This window comes from Rutilus rutilus, assembly GCF_951802725.1.
Source record: "Rutilus rutilus genome assembly, chromosome: 24".
Classification (NCBI taxonomy): domain Eukaryota; kingdom Metazoa; phylum Chordata; class Actinopteri; order Cypriniformes; family Leuciscidae; genus Rutilus; species Rutilus rutilus.
Genome location: NC_140228.1, coordinates 27,567,985 through 27,585,622, shown reverse-complemented (window position 1 = coordinate 27,585,622; position 17,638 = coordinate 27,567,985). Strand labels below are relative to the sequence as shown.

Sequence of the window (17,638 nt, the reverse complement as noted above, 5' to 3'; positions counted from 1 at the left end):
GCAGTTTTACTCACCGCTTGCGGTTCCAACGCACGACCGTGAACCTTTATCGTTGGGACTGCTCCATCCTTAAGCATTAGAAGATCTGCAAATCCGGCGTCGAACTGGGCAGCGCAGCCGATGACTTCCCTAAAGCCGAGCACAGCGCTTTGATGGGCGTACTGCTTTCTCGCTCTCTCGCTCTGGTCTACGCCCTTCCGGGAGAAGTGCCCTTAGGACCCGTATAAGGAAATTCCGCCGCATCTGACGTCACACGCCCATACTCGAAAAAAACTTTCCGAAACTTGTGACAAACCGGAAGGAGTATTTTTGGCACAGAAATACTCCATCAAACGTACATCTTAATTTTTGAAACTTTGTCCATGTTTAGCATGGGAATCCAACTCTTTAACAGTGTAAAAAACTCAGTATGCATGAAATAGCATTTCACCCCCCCTTTAAATACTTGGCATGTTTGTGTGTTGCTGTGCATCCCTGTGTGTTTAATAAGCAGAGTGTACGCGCGTTGTGGACCCGCCTATTTACTAACGCGATCACTAAATAACAAAAAAAAAATTTTTTTTAATATTTTTTTGGTTATTTATTGAGTCTATTTAGCAGTATATTTCTGCCTCAAAATAGCAACGCGCCAACAATGTGCCAGAACTCACCTCGTTTTTCAGACCAGCACGTCCATGGGCGCACAAATGGGTTCCTTTTTCAACCATTCTCCTACATAGGTTCGTTATTTGTTTTAAACAGTAGACATAATAATTTGGACACAATGAATGAGCATATGAACTTATCATGCAGTAAAAATGCCCAAAAAACAGTCAACTGTGGATGAGAATCCGAAACAAAGACTGGTGGGACGTTGTCCTGATTCACTTCACAGACGCAGTGAAAGGAGGATTTCAGAATGACGGGACACTCATTTATACGACACTTTATTCAACAGAGCTCGTTCAGCGCGTCATACGTCGTCCTTTCAGTTTCGGTTTTCAATCCAATCAAGAGTTTACATGTTCTCCCGATCGGATTAAATGAAAGGATTAAAAAATCTGATTAACGAAAGGAATAAACCACCCCTTTCAATCCGATCGAAATTATTTGTAATAGAGCTGACACTTTGAGTTTTTTAATGGGTTATGTTATAGCCCTACTTGACTGCATGATCATATCACCGTGTTATTTACCGCCATGCGAGCCATAAATTAAAGCTTGGCCGTGCAATGAGTAACACTGATCTAAGAGTATTACTGACTTTTTTCCTTCTTTTCCAGGAAAGGATTTCCTCAGTGACTCTGGAAAACTAAATGCAGTTGGTAGGTGGGAGGCGTCTGTATACTTTGGCACGAGACACTGCCATTTGTGTTCACATTGTTAGACCGTGATTTCTCTTGATTGCTGGCAGGGAGTGACTGATATGATGGAGTACTTAGAACAACACATACATGTATTCCTGTTAGTGAAAACAACTTTTTGTGTTGTTTTGTTGACCCAGAGTCCAATAATGTGACTATTTACCAGAAAGGACTTAATCGCAGTAGGATGTTTACATGACACACAAGCAAACCTCTTACAATTTTTATTATTCTGATTATTCTCTAAGAATTGTGGTTATTTTTACCGCCATTATTCACATACCCCAATGCACAGCATACATGATGACCTCACACACTGTAGGCCTGTTACTGGTAGGGGTGTAAATCGAACAGTTCATCACGATACGATACGATATCGATTCTCTCCGCCAGCGATACGATATTTCCCGATACTTCAAAAAATTCCACGATACGATTCGATTCGATTCGATTCAGGGCTATATCGATCGATTAATCGATATTTAGATATTATGTTCACACAACCAGTTACGTTTTTATTAACTCACAAATGCAATCAAAAAATATAACATGAACGTTTAATTAAACTCTTTGAAAATTGCACACCCTCTACCAGGGGCGTAGTTTGTGGGGGGGTGGGGGGGAGATAACCCCCCCAATATTTAAATCTATGCATTACAACCCCCCCCCAATATTTATAACATGATCACAATATCAGGAGGCATACCCAAACTTCAACCCCCCCAATGTTCAAACCAAATCTACGCCCTTGCCCTCTACCAATTGGGACATTTATAACAGAAGTGGTCATTTGCAAGTACTCCGTTCTTGTTCATTTTCATAAATCATGTTTTTTATTATTATTGTGCATTCCAAGTAATATCAATCAAACTGCAGCTGGGTTGTTTTGATTATTATTAATAATAATAATAATAATAAAATACAGGTAAATTACAAAATTAAAGTTAATTGAAAGTATGCTTTAATATGTTAAAAGTTTTTTTTTTTTTTTTTTAGCAGAGCAGATACATTCACATTTCATCTTTCTGAGTCAAACAAAACCAAGTAATTGCTATGATAAATAATACAACACTTGGTTTATCTTTGTAACGTTAATCTCCTCAGCTGACATAGACGCCTGACAAACTTTGTTGTTGTGATTAACGTACACGCAATACAATGAGCTTTTCCCTCAACACTGTAACGTGCTGCTTTAGTAAGGTTCCGTGAAAATGTTTCAGCTTTTATTTTCCTTTTACGCCCTGAAGAAGATATCTCGAGTTCATTGAAATTATCCATCCTCGATTACTTTTAGTCAGCTTTGACGAAACTCCTCTTAGCCAGCGCGTCTTTTTAAAGTGACATCTGACCTGAATACTGCGCGCTGAGTCGCTAAAACGGATTTACCGTGTTGTGTTCACCAACAAGGGTGCGAGTGCTTGTCTGTTTCTGCTGTAAAACATGAACTCGCGATGCCTTGACAGCGGACAATACCGGCTTTTGTGAAAAAGAAACTTGTTTAGGGTTTAGTCAGTCTTGTCAGGCGTCTTTTTCAGATGAGGAGATTAACGTTACAAACCGGCAGGCGGTTGGTGAGTAAACGAAAATGTGCGCTTTGGCGGAAGGATGTTACGTGAGAATGTGGAGAGTGTCAAAATAAAGGTGTATATCGATATTTTAAGTGTGGAATCGATGCATCGTATCGTTAGACGTTATATCGATGTATCGATCCATATCGATGTATCGTTACACCCCTAGTTACTGGCCACTGTTTTAATCGACTTACTCAAATGCAAAACACATTAATATGGACATATAGGATGTTTTCGCCTCGCTTAAATGTCTTAATTTTCGACCATCAATATACTGCATTATATTCATGTCGTGCATCGATGTCAACATGAACACCCCAAAAATGGGATGTCGTCTTTTCTGCTATATGTTCACGAATCTGTGCATGACAACCATACGTGAACGTTACAAGCACATGCGCACTTTAGTCAGAGTGGAATAGATGAGTGTTTACATGCCTGATTATTATCACTCTGATTATGGTTACTATATTTGATCGAAGTATTGTGTTCACATGAGGTAAAGTTTAATCGCAATATTTCCTACATCTCAGAATTACATTTTGTGGGTGTATGTAAACGTAGTCACTAGCCGCGTTTCCATTACCCTTCAAATTGCACAAATTGAAATTGCGAATTGAAAATACGCCCAATGGAAACATGTACATTTCGCAAAAGCTCCCATTTATCGCAAAAAAGTTTTTCCGCTCGCATGAGGAGGTTTTTCAGGCAATTCGTAAAATAAATATTTCGCAAAACGGCAATGGAAACAGTTTTTGCGCATTTCCAGGTCACCTGACGTAGATGACGCGGTGTGTTTGGACAGAATACGAGACAGAGTTCTTTATTAAATTCATAAAAGACAAAAGAATTACAGGAATAATGGATTCTAAACCTCAAAGAAATGCCACAATCAAGACCTCGACGCAGATATGAGTGAGAAACACCCAGAAACATCAGCCGCTCCAAGTATAAGGGTCTTTCCTTACCATTAATGCTTGGATAACACACATACGTCTCCTTCGATTAATAGTAATGGCTAGTGCAGTGGCTGTGATTTGTGATTTCTGGAATGATTATCTCAACAGGAAAAAATTAGTCGAGAGTTTTAGTTGCATAACATCGGTTAATGGAAACGCCGTCATTTCGCAATCGTTTTTTGTCGACATTTAGAAAAAAATCTCAAAAGTTTTGTGCAAATCTGTAATAGCCAACTGTTGGCCTACTTCTGAATAATGTAGGCTACACCTTTCACTTTATCCCAGAATCATTAGCACTGTCTGAGTCATGTTTTAAGCTAGCTTTTATCCTGTTACACCCTACCCTAAATCCTAGATGCCTTTTACAGTTCACTCACTAACTGATGATGACACAGACACGTGTTTTCCCACTCTTGCTGACTCATGCTCATGTCTGCACTCTTGTATATTCATTCACAGTGCTTGAGCTGAGTATCACCGAGACCCAGCTGTGTGTCAGTGTGGAAGCCAACACGGTCAGACTGGCCCCAGCTGTGGTGAGAAGTCAAACCTCCCAGCCTGCGTTCACAATCCCCAGTCTGGCCTCGTATAACCTATGAACCGAGTTACTGCCATTGTCAAGCGCTATACCTTTGCCTCAGTTCATGTCTATGCCTTAGTCACTTATCTATCTTTCGTCATCCTGATTGTGCTGAGTAGACAGGAGAAGGAAAAGCTTTTCTCTTCATTGTTTGTTACTGTTGATTTGGATTAGTATATATATACACACTACTGGTCAAAAGTTTTAGATCGGTAATTTTTTTTATGTTTTTAAAAGAAGTCTCTTCTGCTCACCAAGGCTGCATTTATTTGATAAAAAAAACAACAAAAAAAACCCAGTAATATTATGACAATTTAAAATTACTGTTTTCTATTTTAATATATTTTAAAATGTAATTTATTCCTGTGATCAAAGCTGAATGTTCAACATCATTACTCCAGTCTTCAGTGTCACATGATCCTTCAGAAATCATTCTAATATGATGATTTTATGCTCAAAAAACATTCATTATTATTTTCAATGTTGAAAACAGTCGTGTACAATTTTTTTTCAAAATTCTTTGATGAATAGAAAGTTCAAAAGAACAGCATTTATTTAAAATAGAATATTTTCTAACATTATAAATGTCTTTACTGTAACTTTTGATCAGTATAACTCATCCTTGATGAATAAAAGTATTGATTTATTTTATTTCTTTCCCCCAAAAATGAAATTTAAATTCTTACTGACCCCAAACTTCTGAACGGTCGTGTTTAATGTTACAAAAGCTTTCCATTTCAGATAAATGCTGTTCTTTTGAACTTTCTATTCATCATAACATCATGAAATAAAAATGTAAAAAACTGTTTTCAATATTGATAATCACAGCATCAAATCATCATATTAGAATGATTTCTGAAGGATCATGTGACACTGAAGACTGGAGTAATGATGCTGAAAATTCAGCTTTGATCACAGGAATAAATTACACTTTACTATATATTCACATAGAAAGCAGCTGTTTTAAATTGTAATAATATTTCACAATATTACTGTTTTTGTTTGTATTTTTAATCAAATAAATGCAGCCTTGGTGAGCAGAGGAGACTTCTTTTAAAAACATTAAAAATAAATACCAGTAGTGTGTATATATATATAAACCAATTTGAGGAGTCATTATAATCCGAATTGATTTGGGATTTATACACAAATGTATTTCAGTACGTTTATGACAACTATAAGATTATATAAGTATTAATTTAAATGTAATATTATTTCATACATTTGCATATAAATGAGGTGTATAAATATATAATATAGAAATTAATCATATCTATCTGTCTGTAATTTTTTATATATATATATATATATTTACACACACACACACACACACACATAGGCATACAATCAATTTTAAGGATTTTTTTTTTTATAATTTATGATTTATACAATACACTAAAGTTAGTTCAAAATATAATTTAAATTAGTTAAGATCATTTGCACAGTAAATAAAATATAAATAAAACATCTACCCCCGGTTTCACAGACAAGGCTTAAGCTAGTCTTGAGCTAAAATGCATGTTTGAGCTGTTTAACTGAAAGCAACATATCTAAAAATATGTCACCGCCATTGTTTTGTCTCAAGATGCACATCAGTGATGTGTTTCTCTAAGGCACGTTTATAAAAGATACTTCAATGTCCTAAATGAACTAAGGCCTAATCCTGGCTCAATCTAAACCCTGTCTGTGAAACCAGGCCTTAGTATAATTCATATATGTCAAGCTTTTATGAAGATGTTTTATTCAAACGGATAATAACTTCAATAATGCACTATATATGTAACAAGTATATTCATAACAAATAAATAAATTTTTAAATATATGATAATACATATCTGCATAGACAACTATGATACACAGAGCATATATTTGCATACAATCCATGATTACGAAATCAGTTATTAAGAAATAGCAGTTTTATTTTGCAATAGAGTTTCAAAGCAGCTTTACAGTGATAACAGGAAAATAATGCAACAAAGTTTGTTTCGACTGTATATCAGATCTAGAAGAAAATAGTGTCAAAGTCCACTGATGGTTCATTTTTGTTGTAAAAAAAGTTATTAATTGAGTTCATTTATCTATACAGCCGCTCTGGAGAATGTCACCGTTCAACTCAGTTCATATAATGGTGTCAATACAGGCATATTAATAATATTGTTGAATATATTAAGTGTCCCCAACTAAGCAAGCCAAAAGCAACAGAGGCAAGGAACCATCAGTTGACAGAATGGAGAAAAAAAAAAAGACAAACATGAGACCGGTTATTCATAGCAAACCATAGAATAGCCAAAGCTTTTATTGATTGCAATATTGTTTTTGTGTGAGGTATTAATTATTAATTTTTTTCTGTCTTCTGCCAGATAAATGATTTTGACATTCCTGCTCCTGTGGTGAAAAGCTTCCTCCATACTGATAATGCTGTGCTGCATACGTTCATGCCAAACAACTGGTGCCACGTTCTGCCGAGGTGTGTGTTCGTGTGCGTGTTCTGTTAGACTGCTTTAAAACACGTTATACTTTTACAACAGTTACTTTCTAGAGCTGTACTGTTGCTCCACGGGCCTTCATGCAGGGAACAAATCATAATCTCTTTTGATGGCAGTGTTCGGTTTATAAATCAATGAATCAATACTTCTCCTGCATTGTTCTCTCTCTCTCTCTCTCTCTCTCTCTCTCTCTCTCTCTCTGTCTGTGTGTGTGTGTGTGTGTGAGAGCAGTCTGAAGAAAGGCCAAATCATTAGCATCAGTCGCAGGATTCCTCAGGAAAGCCCATTTCAATCGTACACGGAGCTACAAAAGCACTGGAACAACATGGTAAACCGTGGTGTTGAGACTTTGTTCCACAGTTTAATATTTTATGAGCAGTGGTAATTGTAATTGCTCTGGTGGTTAACCACCAAATGCATCATAATGCAATAATAAATTCAAAATAGTGTTACTGTGTTATTAAATTAGAGCAAACGATTTACAGATCATTGGTGTCTCAGTGTCTGACACAGTTTGTAAATGAACCGTCATCCTGTTGCTAGACTGCTAAGACTGGAAGTGTTGCATTGTCATGCCACAGTGTGTGTGTGTGCGTGTGTGTGTGAGTGTGTGTGTGCGTGTGTTTGTGTGTGTGTGTGTGTGTGCGTGTGTGTGTGTGTGTGTGTGTGTGTGTACTTGTACAACTATCTTTGTGAGGACCAGTTTGAGTTTTAGACCACTGGAGTGAGGACAAAGAGAGTAAAGTGAGGACATTTTGGCCGGTCCTCACTTTCTGAGAGCCCTTTAAAGGCCTGTTTGAGGGTCAAGACTTGGTTTTAGGGATAAGGTTATGATTAGGTTAAGGGTCGGTTTAGGGTCAGGGGTCGGGTTAGGCACTTACAGGCCTGATAGCGCTTCGGCGTACAGATGTAACGTTATTTGCGGAAAAAAATAAAAATCTGGTTCCCGTGATCTGACAATTCCCAAGATCTGAGAGGCGCTTTCACTAAACCACAGCCAATCGGTAATAGGGTAGGGGCTGGTCTTGGGTTTTGGCCAATCAGATTGATTCAGCAGTTACTCCACGTGCGAATTTGTTTCGTGTTTCCCATACACTACGAATGTGTTTCCCCACACTGCCAGCGCGAAACGTAGCCAAGCCAGGGGAAGACACCAAACTTGTCGATAAGGCATAAAGAATAAATGGTGCTGGTCTTGTATAGAGGAGGTGGGTAGAGACGAAAAGGTGATGAAAAACTCTACAAAGCGGAGCGCTAGAGCAGGGGTCTCCAACACGTCGCTAAGCGAGCTCCAGTAGCTCTAGGCCTGATTTGAGGTAGCTCGCCAACAGGCCGTTATATCGCATCTTTTGCGCGCTCAAGTTCGTTCAAATGTAGGCGCGCGGTAAGCGCGCTCGTTTTTTTCCAGGCGTTTTTCGGTTGTGGAAATCCATTAGCCACTAAAACTTTTTTGTCATTGTGAAGAGCGCAGTGCATGGTTGCATATCAATGACAGACGCCACGGGAAAATCGGACCTAATTTTACTATTAATAATAAAAGATAAGCTAAAGTGCATTGTAAATGTCAGTAATTTATCTCTTTTTGACTATGAACTTGTACATGTAACATGTTGCAAGACACTTTTAAAATCTGGCTATCATTTTTAATGGTATTATTTTAATGTTTATGTAAACAAAAAGTGCATATTGATGCTAATTTTATTTGTTATTTGCTGGTTTCCGACATAAAACTTGGCGAATTGATTTCATTGTGTAGTATTAGTACTTTTTGAACAGTATTCTGTGATAACCGTAATCATTTTTGTCACTTTCTATAAAAAAATGTATATCTGATTCTGTTCTTTTGTCTGACACGTTGTTGGATGTGGATGTGATTACTTTAAATGTAAATTAAATTAATGCTTTTTCAATTACTGAATTCATTGAAATAAAATTAATTCTTTGATTGAAATTTTTTTTTGGCAATGCGTCGTGTAGGTCTTAAATTTCAATCTTTATGGTCTTAAAATGTCTTAAAAAGGTCTTAAATTTGACTTACTGAAACCTGCTTCTGTAATATAGGCTTGTATTGGGTTTGTTCATCTCATGTCTGAATGATGTCCATTTATATCCTCAAAAGTCACCAGAATCTATCATTTAAGGGGGGACTATTTATCAAAATGTTCTCCTAGGGGAGCACACCCCTGGATCCCGCTTGACAATTATGTTGATCAGGGCATATATCTTAGCTTAGGGGCCCGCTTACCTCCCAGGGAAAAAAGTTCAGGCTCAGGATTTTTTTCTACTATCACCCCTGCACTTAGTTGTGATGAGTAAGGTTAGGGTGGCTAGAGATTGCATTGTGTCAATGGATGTCCTCATAAAGATAGATGTACAAGAAAGTGTGTGTGTGCGTGTGTGTGTGCGTGTGTGTGTGTGTGTGTGTGCGTGTGTGTGCGTGTGTGTGCGTGTGTGTGCGTGTGTGTGCGTGTGTGTGTGTGTGTGTGTGTGTGTGTGTGTGTGTGTGTGTGTGTGTGTGTGTTGAGCACTCTGATCCACTTCTGTTTGGATTAGAGGTCACAGTGTAACCTTTGATCACAAACAGTCTCGTAAGGCTTGGCTTTATCAAACAGCATTTGTACTGTATGCATGTGCAATTATGCACGATTGCTCATTTATATCGTGTATACACACCATCTGTTCAAAACCAGATCACATCCAAATATTTAGCTTGAAGCGCTCGCTTGCTTACAAATATACTCCTCTAACACAGAGTTTTAAGTGCAGATTTTATTGTTTGTCTATTACTTAATGTCACTAAACTGTACTAATGTTCCTGTCTTTGTGTAACTCTCTCTCTCCGACGTTGCTATTCACTTCTTTTTCTCTTTCTCTTTAACTGTGTCTCTCCTGGTTCAGTATGGATATCAGCTGCCCTCAGTGAGTGAAGAGGAGGTCATCTACTGCAGTGTGTACTTTAAACTAATCGGTGACAAGCCGTTCACGTATCCTTTAGTAAAGGCAGGTGCTCTGGTTTATGGTCCGTTTCCTGCTAATAAGGTATTAATTTCATCCATGTTTAGTGTAAAATGGCATAAACTTGCCCCAAAAACACCAATTTATAGTCATTTTATGCTTGTGCTCTGTTTACAGCATCACAAATTAATTAAAGGCATTGTTGCTAGAAACAAAGTGTTTTTCAGACACACACTGGTGGTCAAAAGTAATGTAATGTTTTTGAAAGAAGTCTCTTCTGCTCACCAAGTCTGCATGCATTTGATACAGTAAAAAACAGTAATATTGTGAAATATTATTACATTTATAATAACTGTTTTCTATTTGAATATATTGTAAAATCTAATTTATTCATGTGATCAAAGCTGAATTTTCAGCATCATTACTCCAGTCTTCAGTGTCACATGATCCGTGATCAGAAATCATTCCAAACCTTTGAGATGCCAGTGTAAATTGTACTGCTGGATTACAAATTGAATGTGAAAAGTAGTACAGAGGTCTGGCTTAGACTTAGACTGACATTCATGCAGCATGATAATGACACCTAGTGGACATGAGCCTGGCAGGTAGTCATGGTGAATTGGGTTGAACTCTTGAGAATTTAGCAGATTTGTTCAGACTGTTTTTTTTTTGTTCAGACTGCAGGACCTGCTTAATCACTCAACACTGAACACGGCCAACATGTGAAACAGTTTGCATCATGCAGCATTGCAAACATTAGGATGATACATTGTTGTCACGTGACCTCATTACATTGCATGTTTAATTTTGTGAGTGGCGTACAGTTATCTAATGGTTGCATGGTTATTTTGCATATTTAATCCTATTTTGTGTAAAAACTGATGCCAAAATCAAATGATGAATCAAGAAAGGGATGATCAAAACAGAAATGATTCCGACGAGTTGCTTCATAAATGGAAAGTCAAGTGTTTGATCTCTTATACCTCACCGAGGCTGCATTTACTTAAACCAAAATGCAGGCGATTAAAACGGTAATATTGTGAAATTTAAATATTACATTTAAAATAACAGTTTTCTGTTCATTATGAGCCTTCAGAAATAATTCTAATATGCTGATTTGCTGCTCAAAAAACAAACATTATTATCAATGTTGAAAACTAGGGATGCACCGATGTGAAAATTGTGGCCGATACCGATAACCGATATTAATATTGCTGTTATGGCCGATACCGATATTTACCGATGTCGATATCTCTGTATAGAAAACTAATTTTAATGATTATCAAATAAAGAGCTATTTTCCAAAACACATTTTTTTTACTTTAGAAATGACTGATATTGGGCACCTTTACCTGTGTGCAAAATATGTCACACATACACACATTGCATTGCATATAATGTGTGCTGGTCAACTTGTCTAAAATTAAGAAACCCTTAGAAAACAGTAAAAAAAACAAAAAAAACAGGAACATGTGTACAATTAAGATAGGCTACTTCATTTATTATTCCAATATCCAAATATTATTCTAAAAAATACCACAGGGAAAAGGGCTTCTTGTGACTGTCTTTGCGTTTGAACATTGCACATTTTAAACAGGACACGCAGCTGAATAAATGTTAGCCAATACAGACATATTTATAGAAAACAGTTGACAATGAATAGACAGGAGTCCAATAATAGCATAACGAATCACTTATTCTAAAAATAATAACAAGTAGGCTATAAGACGAATCCGACATATGGGCTGTGTTAACAGTAAAACGTCCGTCATTTAATGAATTTTAAAAACACGGATGGATAATACAAAATGCTTTCTGACATTTTGACAGAAAAAAACAAACAAGCAAGAACAAAATTTAAACTTAGCCCGTTTTCATTTTACAATTATCTTCTCTCTCTATGTGCGCGCGTCCGTGTTTGTGAGAGAGAGCTCGCGCAGCACCGGTAGCCTACTTTTTTAATCCATAAGTAACGAACGCGATAGTTTTCATACAAACTAAATATGTAACATAATTAGGTAGGCTACTTTAGTTATTATTAACACAATAACACATGAAAAATAGTGCTTTCTGCTTAGCCCGTTTTCATTTTACAATTATCTTCTCTCTCTATGTGCGCGCGTCCGTGTTTGTGAGAGAGAGCTCGCGCAGCACCGGTAGCCTACTTTTTTAATCCATAAGTAACGAACGCGATAGTTTTCATACAAACTAAATATGTAACATAATTAGGTAGGCTACTTTAGTTATTATTAACACAATAACACATGAAGGCTACGTTTCTCAACACTGAGAATGAATAAATAAACGCCTGTTTCTCCACTCGCGCTTATCAGAATCCACAAATCACACGCGCTGTCACTTTTGAGAAAAATCAAATTCGAATGGGTATCATATATCAAGCAATATATTCAAATATCTACGAGTCAAAAAACGATCAGTCAAAAATGTGTCATGAGGAGGAAAAAAACATAAGTCGCACTGGACTGCATTAACAATGTTACGGACGTGAGCGCTCTCGGCACTTAAAAACTGCTTTAAAACTTTCACAGAGACCTCAAGCAGAAAGCACAAAGCCTGTCTTTAAATTTAATTTCGTTTTGTATTAATTGTATCTTAATTTTGATCAATGTTTCATCAACGAATTGCATTGGATTTAATAAATAAAAAGTATATATACTAGAAAATATTTAATCAGGACAGAGGCGACGGCGCGTGAACCTGGAGCGCGTCTCATAAATGAACCGAAACCTAATTGTATCTTAATTTTGATCAATGTTTCATCAACGAATTGAATTGGATTTAATAAATAAAAAGTAAATATACTAGAAAATATTTAATCAGGACAGAGGCGACGGCGCGTGAACCTGGAGCGCGTCTCATAAATGAACCGAAACCTACCTGCCTCACAGACCTGAGACATATATAGAAAGCTTGAAACTTCTATTTTTAAACAGAACAATTCAAAATGAAAGAAAACAGACTGTTCTCTGCTTATGTCATCTGTATGAAATGTGTATTTCTCTCACATCAACCTCTTCAGCTTCACACATTAAATATCGGCCTGTTCACATCGGCCATATTTTGACATCGGAACGATACCGATGTGTAAAAAAATGACCATATCGGCCGATATTATATCGGCGGCCGATATATCGTGCACCACTATTGAAAACAGTTTTGCTGCTGCTTCATATTTTTGTGAAAATCGTGATACTTTTCACTTTTTCAGGATTCTTGAAAGGAAATGAACAAAACAACAGCGTTTATTAGATGTTTTTGTAACAATTTAAATATCTTAACTGTCATTTTACATTAATTTAATGCATTTTGCTGAATAAAAGTATTTATTTCATTAAAAAAAAAAATCTTAATGACCCCTAACCTTTAAAACGGTTGTGCACATAAAGAAAATCTTCATTCTGTACACAGTACACATACTCTAAACTGAAGAAATGGTAAGAGTAGCAGCCTTCATCTGTGTTTCATCCCAGTATCTGCAACGAGTCCACTCATTCCTGAACACGTATCTCAATATGAATATTACATAAGCCTCATTTTCACACTTGTGCTAGTTCTGTGCACATATGGAATCAGGTCTGTGTAACATCACACATTGCAGGGACAAATTAAAGACTAGGCACACGCATGCATTTTTTATACAGTGCCACGTTTGCATAGCAGCTTTACAATCTAATTTATAACTGCTTTGTTCTTTTGGAAAGCTGTGATTAATTTTTTTCTTCTTCTCTATCTTGGCAGTCAGAGATATGTATCCTTGACGTCCTGCTCAGATATCCGCTGTGCTGTATCCGCACTCAGCCAGTACAGTGCTTTCCCAGAGTGGACCTGCAGGGGGTGCTGGGAAGCTTCACATCAGATCTGGAGGCTGTACTGGAGAGTGTGTGTGGTTTCTCAGCTTGGATCACCTGCAAGCCTTGCTACTACAGCAATGAACTGAAGAGACCAGTCACGCAGGTATTACACACACACACACACGTGTCCATAAACACAAACATGCCATTACTCAGGGACTTCTGCTTACTCCTGCTGAGAAATATAAAGTAACAATCAATTGGATTTGACATCAAGTTCTGCACTCAGCTGGTTAGTATTATATCTGACATTGTCTAATTTGTTATGGCAATGCTCATCTGTAACACAGATGCAGCTCGACGTGTTCCTCTATGCCGTTGAGATGCATGTGTTATCCAGATATTATATTTGTGTATTCTTTATATAAGTGTATACTTTGACAAAGATTGTTTTAGTAACTCAGTAGCCTATGTATTTTTAATAATGTTTAAATGGTGTAATATTTGTAATATCCGCCCACACGCTGTTCTGATTGGCTGACTCCGCCCACACGCTGTTCTGATTGACTGACTCCGCCCACACACTGTTCTGATTGGCTGACTCCGCCCACACGCTGTTCTGATTGGCTATGGGTTTTAATAGATTTCGATGCATCTCGCAGTCGCGTCTAGTGTGGACAGACGAATTATTTGTCGCTGGAATCTTATCTTATCGCGTCTGGTTAGGACACGGTGTTATACTGACAGTAGAAATCCCATTTTAAACAGGGTTTGTAGACATTAAATACTTTTAGGAAGCTGCCATGTCTTGTGGTGTGGCATGCCGTTCTCCATCGAAAAATAAAATAAAATGATACAGCATTTTGCAAATTATCTTAATTAATATGCATGCAGCTTTTATGTCATGATGTTAATTGGAAAAATCTGTTAAAAAGTGATGAAATAGGGTGAATAATAAAAGGATTTGTATTTAAAATGAGCTTCAATAAATTACTTCGAGGCAACATAAAATTATTATATATATATTTTTTTTAAATAATATGATAAACCCTTTAATGTCATCAGATCATTAAAACCTGAATTTCCCCACTTTTGGAGTTCATTTAAAAATGAATGTAAAGCTAAAATTATTTTATACAGGATTTTGCACATTTTCCTAATTCTTATGCATGCAGCGTTTATGTTCTGATTTTAATTAATGTGTCACGCCGCAACCTAGAATCTAGTAAAAAGTTGATTAAATATGGTGAATAAATTAAAAGAAATATTGGCCAGTTACAGACCGATGATAAGCATGTTTCCTTTTACACCGATCTTACATCAATTTCAATCTGAAATGTTGTTGTCGACTGAAGTCCTTGAACACGTTTTACATCAACCGCCAATATAAGAGATCAAATGAGACAGCATCTCAAAACACTTCACTGCACATGCAATGCTTATAAATGATCGCAGCGTTCAACAAGACCAGAATCATCCACTCCAGTTACAAACAACAAAAATGTTGTCAAAGACGTGGCCTGGAGGGTGATGCACATATCTGTCAGTAACTCAGGTGTCTGGCTTGTGTCATTTCCTGATCACATTCTTCAGTTTCCGGGCTTTAGTCTCATTAACTATGAAACAAAAGTATAGTGTCAGCTATAGCTAAAATGTAATTGCATAGATTATTGTATAGAACATTTTCTATTTTGTTTTTCTGTTTCCCTAAGGTATTGGAAGCTTGTTTCCACCACAGAGTGAAAAATAAAAAAGGTAATTGCGACTTTTTAATCTCACAATTCTGACTTTTTTTCTCACAATTGCGAGTTTACATCTCACAATTCTGACTTTTTATCTCAGAATTACGTGATATAAAGTCGTAATTGCAGGTTATAAAGGCAGAACTGCGTGATATAAAGTCGCAATTGTGTGTTAAGTCAAAATTGCGTGATTTAAAGTCGCAATTGTGTGTTATAAAGTCAGAATTATGAGATATAAACTCGCAATTGCGAGAAATATACTTGAAATTCAGACTTTTTTTCTCAGAATTGCATGTTTATATCTCGCAATTCTTACTTTATAATATGCAATTGGGAGATATAAAGTCAGAATTGCATGATATAAAGTCGCAATTGCGTGTTATAAAGTCAGAATTGAGAGATATAAACTATTCTGAGAAAAAAAAAAAGTCTTTTAATGTCTCTGTCTTTTTTCCCCCTTAGAATTGGACTTTATATCTCGCAATTATGTGTTATAAACAGAATTCTGACTTTATAACACGCAATTGCGACTTTATTTCACGCAATTCTGACTTTATATCTCGCAATTCTGACTTTATAACACGCAATTGCGACTTTATTTCACGCAATTCTGACTTTATTTCCCGCAACTCTGACTTTACATCACACAATTCTGAGAAATAAAGTCAGAATTGTGAGATGTAAACTCGCAATTGTGAGATGAAAAGTCGCAATTATCTTTTAAAATGTTTTATTCTGTGGCGGAAACAAGCTTCCATAGGTATTATTATAAAAATTTAATTTCATAAACACTGTAAACACTCAAGATTAAAGACCCCTTGTTTAGTGGATGAATTATTAAATCTTACATTTTCTCAAAATATAATAGCTTGCCTAAACTCACAGTGACAGTGGAGCGAATTACCTCACACACATATGAGAAGTGTTTATATGGACAAATTGGTTGTGGTGAGGTCTGCCTACTAAAACAATCTCTCAGTTTGTAGGATAATTGACGCTTGTCATTTAATTCAAAGAATACAAGTAAGAGTTTCCAGTAAGAACAATATCTGATACTAACATTAGATCATTTCTTCCATGTAGTTGTTGTTGGCGCATGGAGGAGAGTCTAACAGTCAGCCAGATGGGCTAAGGTTTAATTTATACTGGCCAGAGCTGAGGGCTGATGTTATTAAACTTTGACAAATGCTGTAAAACGTGATTTGAAACGCTATGTGTGCCGTTCCCTGTGTTGGTACAGATGGAAATATGGCACAGAGGAAGCTTTCATTAATCTCATCGACTATGATGATTGATAATGGCAACATTAGGGAGCAATGATTAACTGACTGTTTAATTCATGTTGGATGCAGAAAAGCATACTAGCTCATTATCAACATACTTGTTCAACACAAACAATCATTTGACTAAGAGGAACCTTACAGATTTCGTTATCGAGAAAGTATTTTTCCTTGTCTGAGAGATCTGGAGGTAGAGTGAGTCTGCCATGATGCGTCATTCAAGTGTTGCAATCCATGTTGGAGCAATACCATATTTTATCATTTTTTATCAAAAATTAAATATGGAAAATTATTGAAATATTAATGGAATAGTTGTAGTGGAATGTTTATTTTAGGCAAAAAAAAAATAAATAATGATTTAAAAAATGATATGATAAAGCATTTAATGTCATCAGATCATTAAAAATTGCATTTACACAGACACTTTTAGAGTTTATAGAGTTTAGAGATGATATAGAGATTATATCAGTTAAAATAAATGTATTATTTTATAGTTAAATGTATATGTATAAGTTATATTAGATATTATAAAGTTAATGTTTTGGCTTAAGATACCACGGCTGCAGTGTCCCCCCAATAGACAATGGGTCTCATTCACTTATAATTGCGTGGATTATTCGTATTTATATGCACAGAGGAATTTCTCATGAAAAAAACTGGTACACATGGTTAGAGAATGAGACCCAATGTCTCTTGATAATCAAAAAGAGCTTTTGAACTCGAGTTTTACATATTGGCCTTTTTGAAAAAATTATTATTCTGATCATACTCGCAAAACGTAATTCATAAAAGAATAGTAGATTGGTAGATTTAACTTTAAGGGTAAATAATCCTTTAAAAGTTTATTTTTTAGACATTTGTGGTTTCTAATAGCATCAACCATAGACCTTAGTCAGTGGAGCGCCATGTA

General features: G+C 36.3%; 1 protein-coding gene across 1 annotated transcript in view; it reads left to right on the top strand.

Annotated features, from left to right (window-relative positions):
* cUnh18orf63 (chromosome Un C18orf63 homolog) overlaps positions 1 to 17,638 on the top strand; it is a 34,802-nt gene that overhangs the window by 10,949 nt on the left and 6,215 nt on the right. Inside the window, exons 6-11 of the mRNA XM_084398776.1 lie at positions 1,263 to 1,304; positions 4,333 to 4,409; positions 6,814 to 6,920; positions 7,171 to 7,267; positions 9,838 to 9,923; positions 13,686 to 13,869. Of these exons, the coding sequence (XP_084254902.1) occupies positions 1,263 to 1,304; positions 4,333 to 4,409; positions 6,814 to 6,920; positions 7,171 to 7,267; positions 9,838 to 9,923; positions 13,686 to 13,869 (593 nt within the window). The remainder of the gene's footprint in view (positions 1 to 1,262; positions 1,305 to 4,332; positions 4,410 to 6,813; positions 6,921 to 7,170; positions 7,268 to 9,837; positions 9,924 to 13,685; positions 13,870 to 17,638) is intronic.